This window comes from Oxyura jamaicensis, chromosome 4 (assembly GCF_011077185.1).
Source record: "Oxyura jamaicensis isolate SHBP4307 breed ruddy duck chromosome 4, BPBGC_Ojam_1.0, whole genome shotgun sequence".
Classification (NCBI taxonomy): Eukaryota; Metazoa; Chordata; class Aves; order Anseriformes; family Anatidae; genus Oxyura; species Oxyura jamaicensis.
In genome coordinates, this window is record NC_048896.1 from 13,236,358 (window position 1) to 13,255,659 (window position 19,302).

The 19,302-nt window shown below is 37.0% G+C and overlaps 1 protein-coding gene across 4 annotated transcripts in view; it reads left to right on the forward strand.

Moving 5' to 3' along the window:
• MTMR1 (myotubularin related protein 1) overlaps positions 1-19,302 on the forward strand; it is a 38,409-nt gene that overhangs the window by 9,068 nt on the left and 10,039 nt on the right. For all 4 annotated transcript variants that reach the window (XM_035323479.1, XM_035323481.1, XM_035323480.1 and 1 more), the window contains 12 exons: positions 459-534; positions 1,428-1,522; positions 1,740-1,847; positions 2,251-2,352; positions 3,053-3,136; positions 3,799-3,948; positions 4,971-5,159; positions 5,682-5,867; positions 8,982-9,188; positions 10,002-10,094; positions 15,347-15,460; positions 16,919-17,095. In XM_035323479.1, coding sequence (XP_035179370.1) covers positions 459-534; positions 1,428-1,522; positions 1,740-1,847; positions 2,251-2,352; positions 3,053-3,136; positions 3,799-3,948; positions 4,971-5,159; positions 5,682-5,867; positions 8,982-9,188; positions 10,002-10,094; positions 15,347-15,460; positions 16,919-17,095 — 1,581 coding nt within the window. The remainder of the gene's footprint in view (positions 1-458; positions 535-1,427; positions 1,523-1,739; positions 1,848-2,250; positions 2,353-3,052; positions 3,137-3,798; positions 3,949-4,970; positions 5,160-5,681; positions 5,868-8,981; positions 9,189-10,001; positions 10,095-15,346; positions 15,461-16,918; positions 17,096-19,302) is intronic.

Consider the following 19,302-nt stretch of genomic DNA (forward strand, 5'->3'; position numbering starts at 1 on the left):
GGGGTGTTTCTGCCTGCTACTAAAAATCAGAAGTGGAATTGCTAAATAAATAAAGCTTCTGCCACAAAAATCTCTCAGATGAAGATATTCAAATACTAAATGTTCACCATTAAGAATAGAAAACATTAAAAAAAAAAAAAAGGCAAAATAATACCTGCTTCTAGCAAAAGACTAACAAATTATTAATTACAAATTTGGGCTGGTATTGTTCGTGTTTTTGTAAGCTATCTGTAGCTAGCATGTGAAACTGTTGCATAAATGCTTTGTTACTAATATGCTACTAACACCTATGTCTAATATTTATAATACCACATTCTGTGTTTTTAATACAGCTGTGCCTTATAAAAAAGATACCCTTCTTGCATTCCAGTAATCTTGTAGTAAAAGCACTTTGCATTGAAATGTATTGATGTACAGAGGGAAAGTGAGATTTACTCATGGGTTTGGGTTTCTGCCAGGCACTGCGGGATGGAAACAAACTAGCACAGATGGAAGAGGCTCCCCTTTTTCCTGGAGAATCCATCAAAGTTATTGGTAAGCGTACTACTGAGTACTACGTTGAATACTATTAATTCACTAGTTTGTTTAAAAATAGACTATTATTTCCTTTTGATTTCTGTTGTTTTAATGTAATGCTATTTGGGATATGCAGATTTGATAGGGATTTCTTTTCTTTGTCTTTTACATCCGAATGTAGACCTGAAAGAGTAACCAGTTCAAGAGGATGATTGCTCCGTATGGATAAATAATTTTATGTCAGGAGTTAGTTTGTTCCATGGGGGTGGATGGGTTGTGTTTCTGCTTGGGGCTGATGGGGATGCTGCATAGATTCAAAAGCTTTAAATTGTGATAACAAAGAACATGAAATTATATAAAACTTCATTTCCAGTTCTTAGGTGGATTTATTTCACTTTGGCTATGATGGCAAGCTCTGTTTTAGCAGTACAGTTCTTGCCTAGAAAAGAATATGTGTTCTTTTGGATGCAAGCACGAGCGTGTCACTGACTGACTCTGAGGTCAGCTGCATACTCTTCAGTAATTACCATTTGCATGCTCTGTTTCTGAGGTGAGTGTGGGTGCTTTACACCTCTGGGCAGGGACCAGACCTGCCTGCAGCTAAGAATACCAGCAGGGTGCCAGACCTGTTTGCCCTTAGAGCAGGGCATGCTCTCTGAGCCCAGCCCTAGTTACTCAGTAGGGGCTGAGCAGCATCCCAGAATTGGATTATTTTCATTATTCAGATAAAGCCAACTCTTTCGGTCCTGACAGCATTTGTTGAGCAGATTTTCCTCTTTCCTCCAATTCAAGTATCAGAATTGTGGCGTGTTATGGAACTTCAAAAATCTTACTATTTTTAATGGAAGTAGATTTTTATGGAACAAATGTCTGTAATGGTAAAATAAAGCTTTAATTGTTCTGTTTTTCAGCTAAAGATGTTATGTATATCTGTCCATTTATGGGAGCAGTCAGTGGTACACTGACGGTGACAGACTTCAGAATGTATATCAAAAGTGTTGAAAGGGTAAGCCTTCGCTATATATCTGCATTTTCTTTCGGGTAGAAATATTGCTGAAGTAGATTTCAGAAAGTGATAAATTTGTTGTAAGTGAAGCATGATATTCCACAGCAGTATTAAACAGGAATTGTAGCTGACCCTAATGAAACACACATGAATAATAAGAGATTGTGTTCCTCTGGATGTAACAAAATTCTTTTTTTTTTTAATTCACAAATTTCAGGATCCACCATTTGTTGTTGATGTTCCTCTTGGAGTGATAAGTAGAGTTGAAAAAATTGGAGTACAGAGCCATGGAGACAACTCATGTGGTATAGAAATAGTTTGCAAGGTATGACATGGTACAGATTTATCATATTAAGGATTTTCATTTCACTTGACTGTAAGAGGAATCTGCATGCACATGTGCTGTTTCTCTGTCTGCTCACTTCCCCGTATTTGAACCTTGCATTTCAATTCCTCTTGTGATACTACGTAATCTTCAACGCTTCTGCCTTTTGTCCCACGAGTGAATTCAAAGAAAAAAATGGTTATTGTTGTGGTATCCAGCAACTCTAAAGACAACTGCAGTCATCTGATACAAACAGTTACAGAACTTTGTTCTGACATGGGTCCAGCGATGTCAGGGACTTAGTGTTACGTATATGCTTTCCTTCAGTCACATTTCTTATAACTGCTACTATTTTTTAAAAAAATTAACCGTGGGGTAAAATAGTGTGACTTATTTTTGACAGGATATGAGAAATTTGCGGCTTGCCTATAAACAGGAAGAGCAGAACAGATTGGAGATTTTTGAAAACCTTGTAACACGTGCATTTCCTGTGTCTAATGGACTGGTAGGTCTTAAGGTGTAGAGAAGGCTGTCTGGGTCTGTCCTATTCTTTGACACTGTAGATGGGGAAATACAAGTGCGGTATAACAAACATTAAAATACTGATAAATAAAATCTGTTACAGAGCAGGAAAGCTGCTCTGATCCAGTTTCCTTTTTTGCATCGTAAATCATTATGCTATGTCCTGCTATCAGTGAAGTTAGCAAATCTGAACGTAACCCTTGAGATGTAGATTTGCCTAATGTTGCTGATTAAGAATAAATGTATGTGTAGAGACTAATTTTCTGCAGCAGATAATTCAGGCTAGAAGGTCTGTATGAAACATAGGTACAACTAGTCATATTGTTAATTATCTGCAGAATGCTGTTTTGTGTGCTTGTGTGGGTAAGGAACTGGTTGGAAGGTAGGAGACCAGTTTTCTCATCCTGGCCTTGCCATTGATCTGTTCTATGATCACAGGCAAGTAAACTTAGCTGTTTCCTTTCCTGATTTTGTTAATTATATAGCATGTACCTAAAAGAAAAAAATGTCTTTTATTTACTTTTTAGCACAGTGTTGTCCTTTCTTGACTGAAAGGTGTATGTCTGCTGTTAAAGAGTTTTAGAAATGTTACATCTGAAATATAACAGGGGTCTGTGTTTTGGAGCTTATTGTACTTACAGCCCATCAGATAGTAATGTAAGCCTTTGCTTTGTTGTCTTTAGCCCCTTTTTGCATTTAACTATAAAGAAAAGTTTGCTGTCAATGGATGGAAAGTGTACGATCCAATGGCAGAATATAAGAGACAGGTAAGTTATATACCTACTTGGCCTGCTACTTTTTTCTTTCTCCACATTCCCCAAAGTAATTTCAACAATAGCAACAAAAAACTCAAAAATGTTCATCTCTGGCTACATGCAGACACTGTCTAGATCTCACGTTCGGGTAATACAGTGCAAGTGGCCTGATCCTGAGTGTGTTGAGTACCTGCTGAAGTTGATGGACACAACATGTGTTGAATACTTCAGCAAATTGGTCTTTGTTAACATACATTCTTAAATCCACCTTTTGTAAGTGCTGTTTTTAGAAAACATAGGCTATATGAAATTTTGGTCTTGAATACACATCACGTAACAGAAGAGTAACATTAGTTTGTTATTGTAAATCTAGTTTCCCAGTTGCAAAATTATTTTTATTTCATGATACGATCAATTTTTACTGGAGTGTACAGTCTGTGTATGCAAAGTAACCACTTGAAGAGGTTTTTAAGATAATAGGAACGTCTTTTGGTGTTCTGGTTTATGGTACAATCTGAAGACCTAAAGTTTGTAACTTGTTAAAGACAAAAGTGTGGGCGCACTTTATTAAAAAATAGATTATATATACACATATCATACCAAAATTTTCATTACCAAACCCAGGTATGTAGAGTCTAACCTGAAAAATACAAGAATGTTTTGCTTTCTTACAGGGCTTGCCCAATGAGAGTTGGAAAATATCCAAAATCAACAGCACCTATGAGCTTTGTGATACATATCCTGCTGTTCTTGTTGTGCCAACCAGTGTAAAGGATGATGACCTCTCAAAAGTGGCAGCGTTTAGAGCCAAAGGCAGAGTTCCAGTAAGTGAAACTTTTTCAAGGAGATATAAGTTCTCTATGTATTTTTAGCATATAAGAAATTATCAGAGTTCTTCTAGGCTTTTTTGTTTAACAACAATGGGCCCACTTCCTTCCTGACAAGGGGGCAAAGGAAGAAGAATTAGGCTTGATGGGTTTAGAACTGAAGAAACCAACTCAAATGTGAGTCTAATTGCTTGGTTATTGTGCTGTGCAATAAATTTTTGTTTGGAATTAACACAGTGATGTCTGATGCTAATTCGCATATTAACTTGTGTTCTGATTTGGTGTGGAATCTGTTACAACCACAGTGTTTTTTTGGAGAACAGATAAATTTTGCAGGTAGTGTAAGAACCCCTGTAATGTGTTAAATGGTGACAGTGTTCATGCTGCAGATCTGCTTCTCAAAGTAACATACAGGTCCATAAATTTCTACATGGAAGCAGTTTTTCTTCCTATGTTGTTCTTTTTTTCCTCATTAATAAGATACAGTGGCAAGCTTAGTTTTTATTAGAAATAAAAGTTGTTTAGAATTCCTTTGTGTTTCAGGCTGATTAGATATAGAATAGAATAGTTGGAAGGGACAGAGATCATCAAGTCCAACTGCCTAACCACTTCAGAGCTAACCAAAAGTTATAGCATATTGTCCAAATGTCTCTTGAGCACTTGACAAGCATGGGACATCAGCCACCTCTCTAGGAAGCCTGTTCCAGTGTTTGACCACTCTTATGGTAAAGAAAATTTTCTTGATGTCCAGTCTGAACCTCCCCTTGTGCCATTCCTGTGTGTCCCGTCATTGGTTACCTGGGAGAAGAGACCGATGCCTCCCTTTCCCTTTCTTCTCCACATTTAGGATGAGTGATGCTGGTGTGCTGTCAATATGGTTTTGCATCAGCTTGTCCTTAAATTTACATTTGTTGATTTGCCAGAAAATGATGCCATGTAGGCAGTGATTGTCTAACTGCTCTCTGGCCTCCTGCTTTTATATTTGTATAGTAAGCTAAAATCATTTTGCTTTATTCCAGGTGTTATCCTGGATTCATCCTGAGAGCCAAGCAACAATAACACGGTGCAGCCAACCATTGGTTGGCCCAAATGATAAGCATTGTAAAGAAGATGAAAAATACTTACAGACAATAATGGATGCCAATGCTCAGTCCCATAAACTTATCATCTTTGATGCCAGGCAGAATAGTGTTGCAGATACAAACAAGGTAGGTTGGTATCTTAAGTAGCAGTGGTAGTTCTGTCTTTATTTCAGGGCTGAAAACTGAGCAAGAGATGACGATAAGGAGAACTTGATGTGAAAAAAAGATTCTTATTTAAAAAAATCTCTAGATTCTTATTTAAAAAAAATCTCTAGAAGGAAGGTAAATTGCTTGGAGCCTTTTGGAAAGGCTGGAAGGAAATGAAGGTAGCATGAAGATAGACCTGAGAAATAATGCTGTAACACCCACAGAAGACCTTAGGTTTCTAAGTAGGACCTAAGTAGTAAAAAGGAGAAATTGTTTGGATATGTTATCAAATGTAGCCTATTGCAATAGGATTCTTTTTAATCTAAAAAGAAACCCCTTTCCTACTGCTTCTCACGAAAAACATATTTCTGGTTTTGTTTTATTCTAGTGCTAAAATAATCCTTTCTCAAAAAATCCTGAAACAGGACTGAAATAACTCTTCCAACCTTATACTGAAGTACTGTACATGTTCTTTTTTTGTTTTTACTTTTTGAATGACAGGCAAAAGGTGGAGGATATGAAAGTGAAAGTGCCTACCCAAATGCAGAGCTAGTCTTTCTCGAAATTCACAATATACATGTAATGAGAGAATCCTTGCGTAAACTTAAAGAAATAGTTTATCCTACTATCGATGAGACCCGGTGGTTATCAAATGTGGACTCAACGCATTGGCTGGAATATATAAGGGTAAAATACTTCTGATGTTTAACAATCATTTTTTAAACCATGTTACTTACTTTCATTTTTTGAAAACGTTACTAAAATAATGTCTGGATTTAAGCACATGTCTTTGATCAGGATAATCTTGTAAAAAATGCTCCATTTTTAAATGGTCACTTAACATGGTGTTTTAAGTAAAGTATATATCCATTCCATTGTAAATTTGTGTTACCAGTTCTACATGTTGGTAGGTAATGAGTTAATCACTGATAGCACTGGTGTTGGACGTTTTATTTTCTTGAGGGAGAATATTTGTGAGAAGTCCAGGGTTATCCTTGTTGGAGAACTGCCCTGGGAACTTCAGATTATATTTGAACAACTGCCGAAAGGACTTCGCTGTAGATCCTGCAGTCTTCTCTCATCCTTCTCTCCTTCAGTGCAATGCTGGTATTTATGTGTTGGATACCTACGCCTTCTTGGGCTGTTTATAGTCTGTGCTGCACTGGGCTATAATCTGCTCTATTAGTTAACGTAATATTAAAATAAATCACTATCATAGTTTTACAGTCTGATTAACCTCTGAGATGCTTTTAGAATAGATTATTTCATTATCACATTCACTCCTCTGTTTATGATGAATGGGGGTGGAGTGGAATTTGTTTTATTAGCAATTGCCTCACATGTCACTCATGCAAAACATGTTTTGGATTGTTCATTAGTTATACTCTTTTAATAACTCAAGCTTGCTAACTGCTACAGGAGAACCAGTAGAGGGAGCAAATGCTTAAATTAAAAATTAAGCAAATTTAATGATGTGTTGAGAACAGTATAATTTTCTTGTTCGCTTGAAGTTGGACTGTTTCAAGCAGCTTTGATAATCCAAGTATCTGGAAACTTTTTTTTTTTTTTTGCTTTTTTTTTTTTTTAATCAGCCTGACATTAAATACAATCATCTAGTTTTAAAAGTGGAGGTTTTAGGCTAGTGGTCACCTTTCATTGACATTGATTTCAGTGAGGTTTCTGGTTTTACACAGTGACCAAATTGAACCTTTATACCCTTGTTTCACAGGTGACATTAGCATAGCAGTTTGAAACTTAAGTTACTTAGAAGATCTGACATCCGTGTAACATTCTTCATGAACCTGTCCCTTTTATAACCCTTCATGTTATGGTGTGGGCAGCACAAACTGCAGCCTGATTTCTTAAAAGCTGGCATTACTGTTTTAACAGCATTGATAGTATCTCCCTGTACTTTTATCCAATAATGCTTGCCTTCCCTTTCCTATTTGATTTGACTCAAAACAGCAATTAACAAATCCACAGCTTTGCTCTAATGCTTCTTCTGTTTTCCTGGCTCAGAACAGTGGGATCGCCTCCCAGTTTAATATGATCCATTACCAGAAATTCAATTCCCTGGCACTGTGCCCCCAAAAAACACATTGAGTGTGGTGGTCTGGGAGTATCTGGGGAGGCACGAGGAACACTGTGTGTGTGAAGACAGTAGTAACAACGCGGGTCGAGTCACTTGCTATGTTTTGTACACCCAGCATATTTCCTCATGTCCTCCAGAATACTTTTTCAGTCTTTTAGGGCAGAACCTGTGTTGTCAATTATTTTTAAACCAATTCTCATTTTCTAACCCAATTAAAAGCCAATTACTCATTAGTAGCCCTAACTGAAATACAGTGATGGCTGCTAAATTTTGAAGCATCTATGAAGAATAATGATGTTTTGTAGAGAAAGCAGTTCTTTTTTCTAAAGGCTTTTGCCCGAAGTAGAATAAAATGCTTTGTTTGCTACACAGATCTTAATAGTAACTCTGTTTTCCATCTCCCATTCTCTGCTTATGGCTTTTATGCGTTCTAGCCTTTTTTTTTCAGCTGTACTTCCTCAGAGGCATCCATATTCTCTTTAGGACAATAGAGCAAACTTTTTCATACCTGTAGATTATACAGATAAGTTTTCTGATTTCATTGAAGACCAAACTGTTTTAATATTTCAGTGCAGTAGATCTTCGTAACTGAAGTAATTGGCAGTTAACTAGTTCAAGACCACAAGCTTTATTCTCTCATACAAGCTTCTGTAGTGCTTTCTGATATTTCTATCCTGGCATCCTTCAGTTGGACTGTAAGAGATACAATCAGTGAAAATTATCTCTAAAGCATGGTTTGGGAATGGTTTCAAAGACTGGTCTTGTGCACTTCTCCCATGGATGTAGGCATTTCTTCTTCCCAGAAGATGTTTTTACATGTCTGGGAAGGGATGAATGCGAGTATTTTGCAAGTTACTGTCTTCTAATGTTGGAATGTAGAGATACAAATTTCTCCTGTGCTCCTGTTCTTATGTTGCCCCCCGGGGCCCCCCCCCCCCCCCATTTTTCAGTGCTAATATAGGTTGTGTTTTAGAGACAGATCTTCAGGGGAGAGAGATTATTCAAGTTTATTAATAAATCTAGAGAGCAGGCAAAGAAAACTGAGAGTTTTTGTTTGTTTGTTTTTTTGTGGGGAGACAAATAACAAGTTCACACAAGTGGTCTCAGTTCTGTGCCATCTCTCCTTTGCTCCCCAGCGTGCCTCTGAACCCAAGTTATTAATGGCCTGCTCGCGGGTTGACTACTGTGTATACTTCATGCACCAACAAATCAGCACAGGCTCCTAGCCAGCAATTTGTTTTTGTTTGGGTTGTGTTTTGGTTTAGATTAGCTGGATGGTTTGTCCCTTTCTCTAAACTCAATAGTTGAGAACTGAAAGCTGAGGAAGAAAGAGTGTTTGCTGTGATGATGAACGTTGAAAACACTGAACCTTCAGCCTTTGAAGTACGTTCCAGTATTTGCATCTCTTTTCATCACGACACAATTTCAGATTTAATTTAGAGAAGGGATTCCCAGCTTCTCTTGCTCTGTGCTAATAATGGAGGCCTGGTAGCAGCAGCGTGCACGTGGTTCAGAACTGGCTTTGTACCTCTAGGTACGTGCATACCACCATTTGGAAATCTCTGATTTAAAGCAATGCTGTCTGGATGATTATGTAGTAAATCTGAACATTTTAAATATGTTAACTGTAAGAGTATAAAATGACAACTTTTTTTTTTGCATAGTTTTGGTTAGTATTTAATATGCTTGTTTGTTTGTTTTTATTTAAGATGCTTCTTGCTGGAGCAGTAAGAATTGCAGATAAAATTGAATCTGGTAAAACATCTGTGGTGGTACATTGCAGCGATGGTTGGGATCGAACTGCACAGCTTACTGCACTAGCTATGCTTATGCTGGACAGCTATTACAGAACTATCAAGGGGTTTGAAATCCTTATAGAGAAAGAATGGATAAGTTTTGGACACCGATTTGCAATGGTAAGGTGAAAGAATTTATGTGCTGTTTTTCACCTTTCATTTTGAACAGCACGTTTTCTCACATCAGTTGTTTTTCTGTTATTATATCTGGTATCCTTCCTTTCACGGTGTGAGTGCGTCAAACTATGTAAAGGAGAATTGTGAGCTATTCTTTTTTAATGGGAAATCTTTGTGTGATGTATGAAAGCTATGTCTAGTATAAAATAAATAATGAAATGAACTTAATGATTAAAAAAATCACATGACCATTATGAGGAAGAGAGATCACACATTGCTTCATCTTTAACAATCTTAAGAATAGAAAAAGAGGTAAAACATTTAAGGTGTCCAGAAGGTAAAATCACCGTAAACATTGCTGTGCCCTAACACTGCAGTGTTTATTTAACATGTGGGCCAGCAGGGATATAGGGCATAAATTATTATGAAATTTTTGTGGGCTCTGACTTGAGGTTGGTTTAGGAGAAATGGTATCTACTTAGGGCAGGTGAATATGGAAGAATATGGTACAGTCATAATAAATACCTACCAGTTTGATCCACTGATAGAAATAAACGTCTGTGTAGTGGAAGATGGGGAAACAACTGGGAGAGGTTTGCTGACTGAGTGCCTTTATAGCTCTTCTGAACAGAGAAGGCATGCCCATAAGTGAATATTAGGAGTGAATATGCATTTCTAGTAGTTGAAAAATACAGGTTAGCTTTATTATGGAAGATTTGCTTGTATTGTTCATCTAAGGAAAGTATCAGCATTGAAGTGTTGGGGTGACGCTGTAAATACACTAGACTGAAATGAAAACCTGATTCTGACTTTCAGAGAGTAGGACATGGAGGTGATGATCATGCTGATGCAGACAGATCTCCCATTTTCCTTCAGTTCATTGACTGTGTTTGGCAAATGACAAAGCAGGTAAGATGTTTAATACATTTCAATGAGGTCTTGGTCTTTGTGTGGAAATGTAATTCCTGTAGGAGAATACGTTCCTTGGCAGCACAATTGTATGTATTCCTGAAGTTGGTTTCACTATGGCTGTGTACTACACATTCTTCAGGGGAAGTTTTTGCTCAAAGTGAGCCTAATCTCAGATAAGTTTAACAAGAGCAAGTGCCAAATTCTGCACCTGGGAAGGGGCAGCCCTGGGTATATGTGCAGACAGGGGGACGAGAGGCTGGACAGAACCCTGCAGAAAGGGGTCTGGAGTTTTTGGTCGATGACAAGTTCAGTGTGAGTCACAGCATGCACTGGCAGCCAGGAGGTCCAACCGTATCCAGAGGTGCGTCAGGCATGGCACTGCTAACTGGTCAGGGGAAAGGATTGTCCCACTCTGTTCTGCACTGTGCGGCCTCACCTCAAGCACTGTATGCAGTTTTGGGCACCACAATGTAAGGACATAAAACTATTGGAGAGTGTCCAAAGGAGGGCTACAAATGTGGTGAAGGGTCTAGAGGGTCTAGAAGGGTCTAGAAGACATTTGAGGAGCAGCTGAAGTCACTGGTTTGTTCAGCCCTGAGCAGAGCAGGCTGAGGGGAGGCCTCATGGCGGCCTGCAGCTCCCTCACAGGGAGCCGAGGAGCAGGCGCTGAGCTCTGCTCTCTGGGGACAGCGACAGGACCTGAAGGAATGGCATGGAGCTGGGACAGGGGAGGATCAGGCTGGGTGTGAGGGAAAAGTTCTGCACCCAGAGGGTGGTTGGGCACTGGGACAGGCTCCCCAGGGGCCAGTCACAGCACTGAGCTGCTGGAGCTCAAGAAGTGTTTGGACAGTGTTTGTACCTACATGAATATAAACTTCAGATTTCTCTGTGCTTTTATATTGGGACTCTTTAATGGTGTTGCTGAAACTCATTGTCCACATGGAGAGTTCCAAGTAAATTAGAAGTGCTTGACTTCTTTTTTCTTTCTGTCTTCTTCACTCTCCTTGAAGCCTAACATTGATCTGTGCTGGCTGTTACAGTAAAATCTGAAGTACTGAAGTCTGCATATTACGTGATTTGTTTTGAGGAGAGGAAGATAAAGGTCTGGTTCCATGTAAAGCTAGCATTCCCAGATCTCTTACCTCAGTCTTCTTGTTCTGAACGCAGTTCTTAAAAACCTTGCATCACAGGTTCCAAAACTTGTATTCAAAACAGTTGTCTTATGTGCATTACGAAAGCTCCCTGCTGTAATACTGGGCCCTTGTCCAGAGTTGCTTGAAGACTTTCTCTTTCCGTGTATCTGCATTTCAGCATTAATGTGCTGTTTATTATGGCTGGAAAAAAATATAATGAAAAATTCTGCCCCTCTCTCTGAGGAAAGCTAATAACAATAGCAAAGAGAGTTCTAAACACCTGGTAGGAAAAAAAGTCCTCTGGGGAGATCCTTAATTAAGAGCAGCCTCTTCTATTTTTGTGATCTCCCTTGCTGCCTCCAATTTCTTGCTATAAACAGTTTAGTTCCCTCTTGTTAAAAAATAAAAATAAAAAAATAAAAAATGGGGGGAGCTATGGAATATTTAGCCAGTACCACATCTGTTCAAAACCTGGATCCAGAAACCATTGTGAAATTCATGAACAGCAGTGGCATTGAAAAATCATTAATGTTATGGCACGAAAAATTGAAAACATCATTCCTGGAGAGTTCTTGCCCACTTATTTATATTTTTAGTTGACTTCAACACCTAGAGATTACATTTGAAGATTGTGATTACTTTGACATAGATGTAGGAAAACCAGGATTCTATTTTATCCTTGTGTAGATCACTTGCTCATAAAACAGTGCTAGTTTCGTGCTTTAGGATCCATGGCAAACATATGAGAAATGTTCCAAAGCTCAAATAAGCGTTAATGACTGGGAGGGTGTGTGTGTAAGGGCTCGTGCTTGGGCATGGGCTCAAAGCAAGCAAATTTACTTTTGTGTTCTGAGAATTACATTCTTAAAACATTCAACTTAATATAGCAAGAGTATTTCTAACTGCCATCTAAGATGCAGACATCTGGATAGCTTCAGACAATGAAACTTAATCTTTGACAGTCTTATATTTCCCCATTTTTTTTACAGTCTTGATGACAAACAAATACAGTAATAGAGAACTTGAGAGAAGTACAATGCTATTGGATTTAATAAAAAACATGATGAAGTGATTTCCTTTCTCTGTTTATAAATTCTGATGATTTTGAGCAGCAGATGTCAAATTGGAACGGCCACATGTGATCTGATGAAATACTAAAGCCCTGTTAAAAATCAAACAAAACTGCAAAATTTGCATGTAGTATTGCAGTTCAAGCATTATCTTTCTACCTCTATTGCACAGTACCCACAGAGGAGGAAGGTATGTTGGTAAAAAGCTGCATTCTGTTTATTACCAGATGTCAGCAGTTGCCAGAGATGCATTCTGGATTAATTTCTGTAATGTACTTTGTTATGATATCCTGCTCAGTTAACGTAATTCAGTCCAATTCCACAGTCATAAGGACTATTCAGCAGAGTGTTTCAACTTTCAATGTTACTATAGTACACAATGAGTTTATTGATTATAAAATGAAAAAGCAAGTTTATTTTGCATGCCTCTGAATCAGATGCCACTTGGCATCATCAGACTTCTTACACAAGAGAATTCTTCTTTTAAGTACCTCCTTGAAAAAGAAAAAAACAACATCAACAACAAAAAACGCAACTCCAGAAGCATCAAGTGGGTGTTTTTAATGACCCGTGTGTTCTCTCGCAATTAGTGGATTTGACAAGAAGTAAATTTTCATTTGGGGAATTTTTCCACCTGAATCTTCAAACAGACGCTAATGGGCTTGGAACTACAGAGCAAAGAATTTTTAGGTCAGTGATTTTTCAGCAGCAGTAATAGAAGCGTTACGGTCTTGATACATCAGTTCCAACAGTACAACTCTTGTATTCAAAGGCAGAGTTTCAATAAAGTGCTATCACTTATTAATAAATTAGTTGCAGTGCAACCACTGATGTATGGAATTTTGAATATGCTTCACTGGATCGGAATAGCAGCCGTGTCGGCATCCATCTGATTAGTATGGACCCATCACAACACAGAACCCTAATGTGACAAGGCTCATTAAGTGCTTTCAGTTAAAGAGAGTCCCTTTACAGGAGGCTTTGTCCTCAAAGTTGTTTCCAAATATCATTTTGATGCTTGCAAATTATTTTTGTTTTATGTATCTGATTGCCGCTTTGAGCTGGATGCAGGAGATTGAGCTGAAAGGCACTGAATTTTCTCCTGACTAGCTCTGGCAGACCTGCTTATCAGATGCATGTTTGTTTGTTTGTTTGTTTTTTAATCATAGATAGGTTGTTAAGATTGTCGTATTGTAATTACGTTCTGGCATGATTTACTAAGAGAAGGGAGTGCTGCTACTGATAACTTTTGAACATGTCTGAAAAAAATAATTTGATAACATCAAGTTCCTCTATGTCTTTTAAAAACAAATGGTTAGGTGATTGAAAACAATCTGTTGATTTGTGAGAGAAGCTCCAGTGTGAGCCCTGCACACTACTGAATGTGCATAATCCATAGCAGGGTCAGCAGGAAGGCTCCGTTCTTTCTGTGAGCCATGATGTCAATAGTTTCCTTACACAAAATTTTCAGTTGAAAGTTGGTATATCTTGGCTTGAGAAGCCTTGGAAGGAGAATGTTTTTGCAATGTTTGACTTAAAGCAGTCTTATTTTAAAGAGCATTGCTTAAAGCTTAGATCTTTCTCGTTTTAATACAAGCCCAATCATTGCGTGTTATTCAACTTACTTTCAATATACTTGAACATTTGCCCTTCATAAATCACAGATGACATTGAGGAGGAATTCCTGGATCAGCTAGTTCATCCACAGTCCCAACTGCTGGGTTATTCCTCCTAGGTATACTTGTCTTCTTTTGTCATGTTTGTGTTTAAATTAGCTCTCAAGTCACTCATGCCAAGGTGTTCAGTGTTCTTCAGTGGTACAAGCCAGAACCCAATTCTCTGCTTTCTTCACATCTGAAATGTTGAGAGTTCTGCATATGGAATGAAATTCTTCATTATGAATCTGTAACATTGCATTTTAGACTTCTGCAAACACTTACTACTTCTGTGGGAATGAAAAAAAAAAATGTTTCATTTGTCCTAAAAGCATGTCTTCTAAAAAACACTCTCTCATGGCAAATGAGAGAAATGCTACTTTTAAAATTTTCATTTTGTCTTCTAAAATTGTTTTTCTATTAAGTGTCTATCATCCCATAGCTGTTTTTGAGGCGCCATCATGCTGAACACAAAGTTATTTTGCCACAGGAAGCAGTTGCTATATGTAGTCCTACCATAAAATATGATTGAAGAAGGACTTTTCCACCTGAATAGGTAGCAGCCTTTGCATTACTAATTCCTATCTTGATGACTTGAAGCACTACAGGTTTAAGAAACATCTTAAATATTTGGTCTGTTTTCAAATTTTCCACTTTTTTTCTAGAATATGTCAGGTAACCTCTACTTGTGAATAAAATAGCTAACAGCGATCAGTGAAATAACAGTTCTTATATACAGGATTTACTTTGTAATGGAGAAAGAAAAGGGATTAAAGGATTATTGTACATAGCTGATGGTAAACTCAAGGGGTGAAATTGAGAAAAATAACTTATTTGGGTAAAAAGTGAAAGAAAGGTTTTAAATATGTTAGGTGTATTTTATGTGCAATTGTATTTATTATCCAATTCATTGCATGTTAGAATAGGAAATTTAGCTCTTAAATATCTGTTGTTTTTTTTGTTTGTTTGTTTGTTTTTTCCTTCAGAATGATTTCTTGTTCTGTAAGAAAAGAAATAAAGCTTATGTTGAAGACAGTTTGGGTGTGTTTGGTAGGGCTCCTTATAACGAATTGCTTTCTGTCACCAGTTTCACATTAGCTAACATTTTTACGCTTATATGCTAGTGTACTTGCACAATGAGTGTAAGGTTCGTCTCCAAGTAGTATATATATATATCTAGAAGTATGTGGAAGTCTTATAAAGAAGTATGTAGGTGGAATGTTTTATTGCAGTGGGAGTTACAGAGATTGCTGAGTTTTCCTGAAAATGATCACTAAAAGAGAAAAAAATCCCATCTGAATCTTTTGATTATTTCTTACATGTGAGTTTCTTCCTTACTACATTGCTTAAAATGTAGTTTAAAGTAATTTAACCATTTATTTTAATTTCAGTTTCCTGCAGCCTTTGAATTCAATGAGTTATTTTTGATCACCATTCTGGATCATCTTTATAGTTGTCTCTTTGGGACTTTCTTATGCAACTGTGAAAAAGAGAGATTAAAAGAGGTAAATAACTTCTGTAATACACATTCTTAATTTGTTGATTTTTACATGAAAATGCTTAAGATACATGATCTAAAAACACGCTGTATTTTTTGATAAATTTGACATATAGTCTTCAAATACGACATGAACATTAAATTTCATGGTATGAGAAATACATACTGAATTCTCTACCTCTGAGGTGCCACTCATTTTTCTTCAATTATCATCTGTTGTGGGTTTTAGAAAAATAACTTTCAGATATTTCTGGCCAATATACACAATTTTAAGTAAACATTATCAAGTGATACTAACATTTCTTCAGCTATTTCCAGAGCAACTCCCATGCGTGAGTTTGCAGGTCACTTTAGGACATAATTTGATTGACCCTGTGGCTGAAGACCAGGGAAATTTAAAACGCCTAAATGAATGAAGCTAGGGCTCCATTAAATACTTCGAGTTTGGAAAAAAATGAATAAAAAACAAAAAAAGTTTGTTAGTATTCCAAGTATGCTTTTGCTTACTTTGGGCTTTATTGTTTATAATACTTGCTCTAACACAAACATGAAGTAACTATTCCTTGGCAGATTTAGCTTTTTTTTTTTTTTTTTTCTAGTTTGTCTCACTGCTTCTGTAGGGAAAAAGTTGCATGCAAATTCCACAAGATGGAGCTGAATAACACGTTCTCAGCAAATACAGGGTTTCCAAACAGCTTTTTTTCATAAATGAGCAGTCATATGCAGTTCTCAATAAAGAAATGCAATTTAAGACACAGCGGTAGTAGAAACACATGCTTTACAACACTGAAGGAGTGTAAAATTGCAAGATGAATCTGATTTAAGCTCAGATTTAGAAACTTTGATTTGACAATGTTTATGCTGATTACATTTAGAATAATACAACTTTCTGAAGTGCAAGTAAAGCTAAAATAGGCATCTTAAAGTATAATATCAATAGATAGGAGCAAATAGTGCTAGTAGGAGAACAGAATAATTATTTTCCACAAATGCTGTTTTGGATCTTTCAAACTACATGTTCTCTTCACTGATTTTCTTTTCAAGGCTAAATTTAATTTTAAATCTTTTTGATTTGGTCAGTGTGTAACCATAGGTTTAAGGAGCTGTAAGACATTGCTGTAAATTATGACCAGTGTAGCTTTCTTTTGCTCAGCTAGACCTTGATGTCTTTGAAAACAATATGCATGAATCTCCTTTCTCAGTTAGCCTTGGAAGGGAACGAGAGTTAGAAGTTTTGACAAAGTTTTAAGGCTACTTAATGATAAGCTACTGGAAATGTTTTCAGAGTGCAGTTTTGCAGTAGATAAGGTAATTTTCATAAAGTTACTGACATATAGATATTAACCTCACGTTTTAAGATTTTACAATCCCTACCATCTATATATATATATTTGCATATCTATTTATATTTTTATAATCTATATTTTTGCAATCTATATAATCTTTTTTTTTTTTTTTTAATCAGGAACTAAGCACAAAGACTGTATCGCTGTGGTCCTATATAAACAGTCAGTTAGATGAATTCACAAATCCTTTCTACGTAAACTATGAGAACCATGTCCTGTATCCTGTTGCCAGTCTGAACCATTTGGAACTGTGGGTCAACTACTATGTCAGATGGAACCCAAGAATGAGGCCTCAGGTATGAGCTTTCACATGACTTTTATGTTTTAGTGAAAAGTACAGAGAAAAATAAAATTATTCATTTTCATAAGGTCAAATGCAGTATTTCATTTCAAAATACTCTTTGTCTGTTGCTGATGGGGAAAAGGATAATTTTCTAAAACAAGGTATGGAGGGATATGTTAAAACTTGGTAAAATGTCTAATGTTCATTAAAGACACCAGTTTAACAGTGTTACAGTATCACTTTACTGACCTGTGAAAGGTGACATTAACAGTCTTTGTTATCAGAAGATTACCTTTATAACACTTCTATAATATTTTATAGCACTTTTTAATGTTTTTATTGCCTTAACCTTCTCGTAGAGTTTAGTATAACTTTATCTTTAATCATGTTTTGCCATTTACCAACAATGATTTAAAATACAGCAGTGGTTTGTGAAGGACTTAGACTACACACCAACTCATTTGTAGATGCTTACTGTCTTACAGATACTTGTTTTCAATTGACCTTTCTGTTTTCAAGTTGGCATGCTAAAGATTAAAGAGTCCCTATACATGCTCCTTGATTCATCCAGTATTTGTTCTTATAAGTAATGTCTGCTATTCAGATAAATCTCTGAATCTCATCAAACGAATGCTCTGTATGCTCTGTGAATTCTGAAGAAAGAACAATCAGTTTGTTTCGTAACCATAATATATCTGAGGGTGCTACGCTGTCTCTTTATTAAGGTAACATTTCAAGGTATCCCCAAGCGTATTATGATAAATTACCTGCGTTGAGTGACTGTTTGAAAGCAGCTTTCATCTTTTGGCAGTTAGCATGAGATGTGAGTTTCAAATTTATTAGACACCCACAAGTCACAGGCTGTTTTAAAAGATGTGTTCCTAAGTAAGTTTCAAGGACAGAACACTGGTAGAAATCCAGGCATCTGAAAAATACCTTGTAAGATACAGGAGAAGCGTCGATTGCTTGCTTTCTCACTGGAATGTTTCCCTCACTTGTTCTATTTTGGTTGCTGTAGTCCTGTAAATGTTAGGTATCTGTTTCTAGCACATGTTAAAACTTGAAATAAGGCATATTTTAATCTTTGTGGTTTTGAAGTAAAATTGTCAACTGCTTTTCAAGAACATGTCATCTTCCCTTAACCTGTTTGCTGGAAAACATTTGTATGGTTTCTGCACACTTTGGTATAACTGACCTTCAGAAACGTCAGGTTATCACTTGTATTTAATTGGGATCTATAGGCCTGAAAGTGAGCAGACTTTGTAAACATACACAAAAGTCAGTCCCTGTCCAAGCGAAATGAGTGATGGGGAAGAGATGACAAAATGAGAAAATGCAAGAACTGTTTGGCCACCAAGTTATACTTGGTGCAAGCTTTGCTTTCCGCCTCTCTGTTGGAGGCTCCATAAAGAAAAGGTTCCATATGATGGTACATCACTTCCATGTTTTATGGAAGGCTGAATCAGAATTTTTGATGGTAATTATTTGTATTAGCCCCGTGTTAGGATTACAGCCGCATTGCAATAGATCCCGTGCAATTAGGTGACACACAGCCTCCTTCCAGAGGGTTCAAAGCACACGTGTCTTGATAAGTCACAATGAGGAAAATTGTAGGTTAAACGTGGATATCTCTTGCAGATTCCCTTTTTGCTAAACTGTGCTTCAACAAGGTCATTCTAAGTCTTAAGTGAAATAAAACGTTCCTTGGTTTCAGTTTGGAGGTATTACATCATTATTGACTTCTTGTCCCCAGAAAACCAGATAGATTTTAGTCTTATCATATTTAAATTCATTGACTGGGAACAGGGTTTTTTTTCAGATTTGCCCTTTCCTGGGATTGCAGAAATGTGTGTTTATATGTGAAATGTGGAAGATAAGCTCTTTCATTCTTCTCTACAGATTTGTGTGCTCTGTGGGTACCTGCTGCTGTATTTACAGATGAATCTACTAGCCTGGAATAGATACGATAGTATGATGCTCTTGATTTTTTTTCAGATGATGCCATTTATTTCTCTTTCCCATGTAGTTGTTCAGACCTCTTCTTTGCAGTGGTCTGAGAAGTTCTGGCTGCAAGATGTCAGTTATCTGCCTGGGCAACTCTGGAGGGTGGGGGGAACGCAACAAATGATGTTCCCGGAAAGCTTCTGCAGGGGCAGTATTTTCAAACTAGTACACGCTGTACAATTCATACATGTAGAGCATGAGTGAAAATTCTGGTCC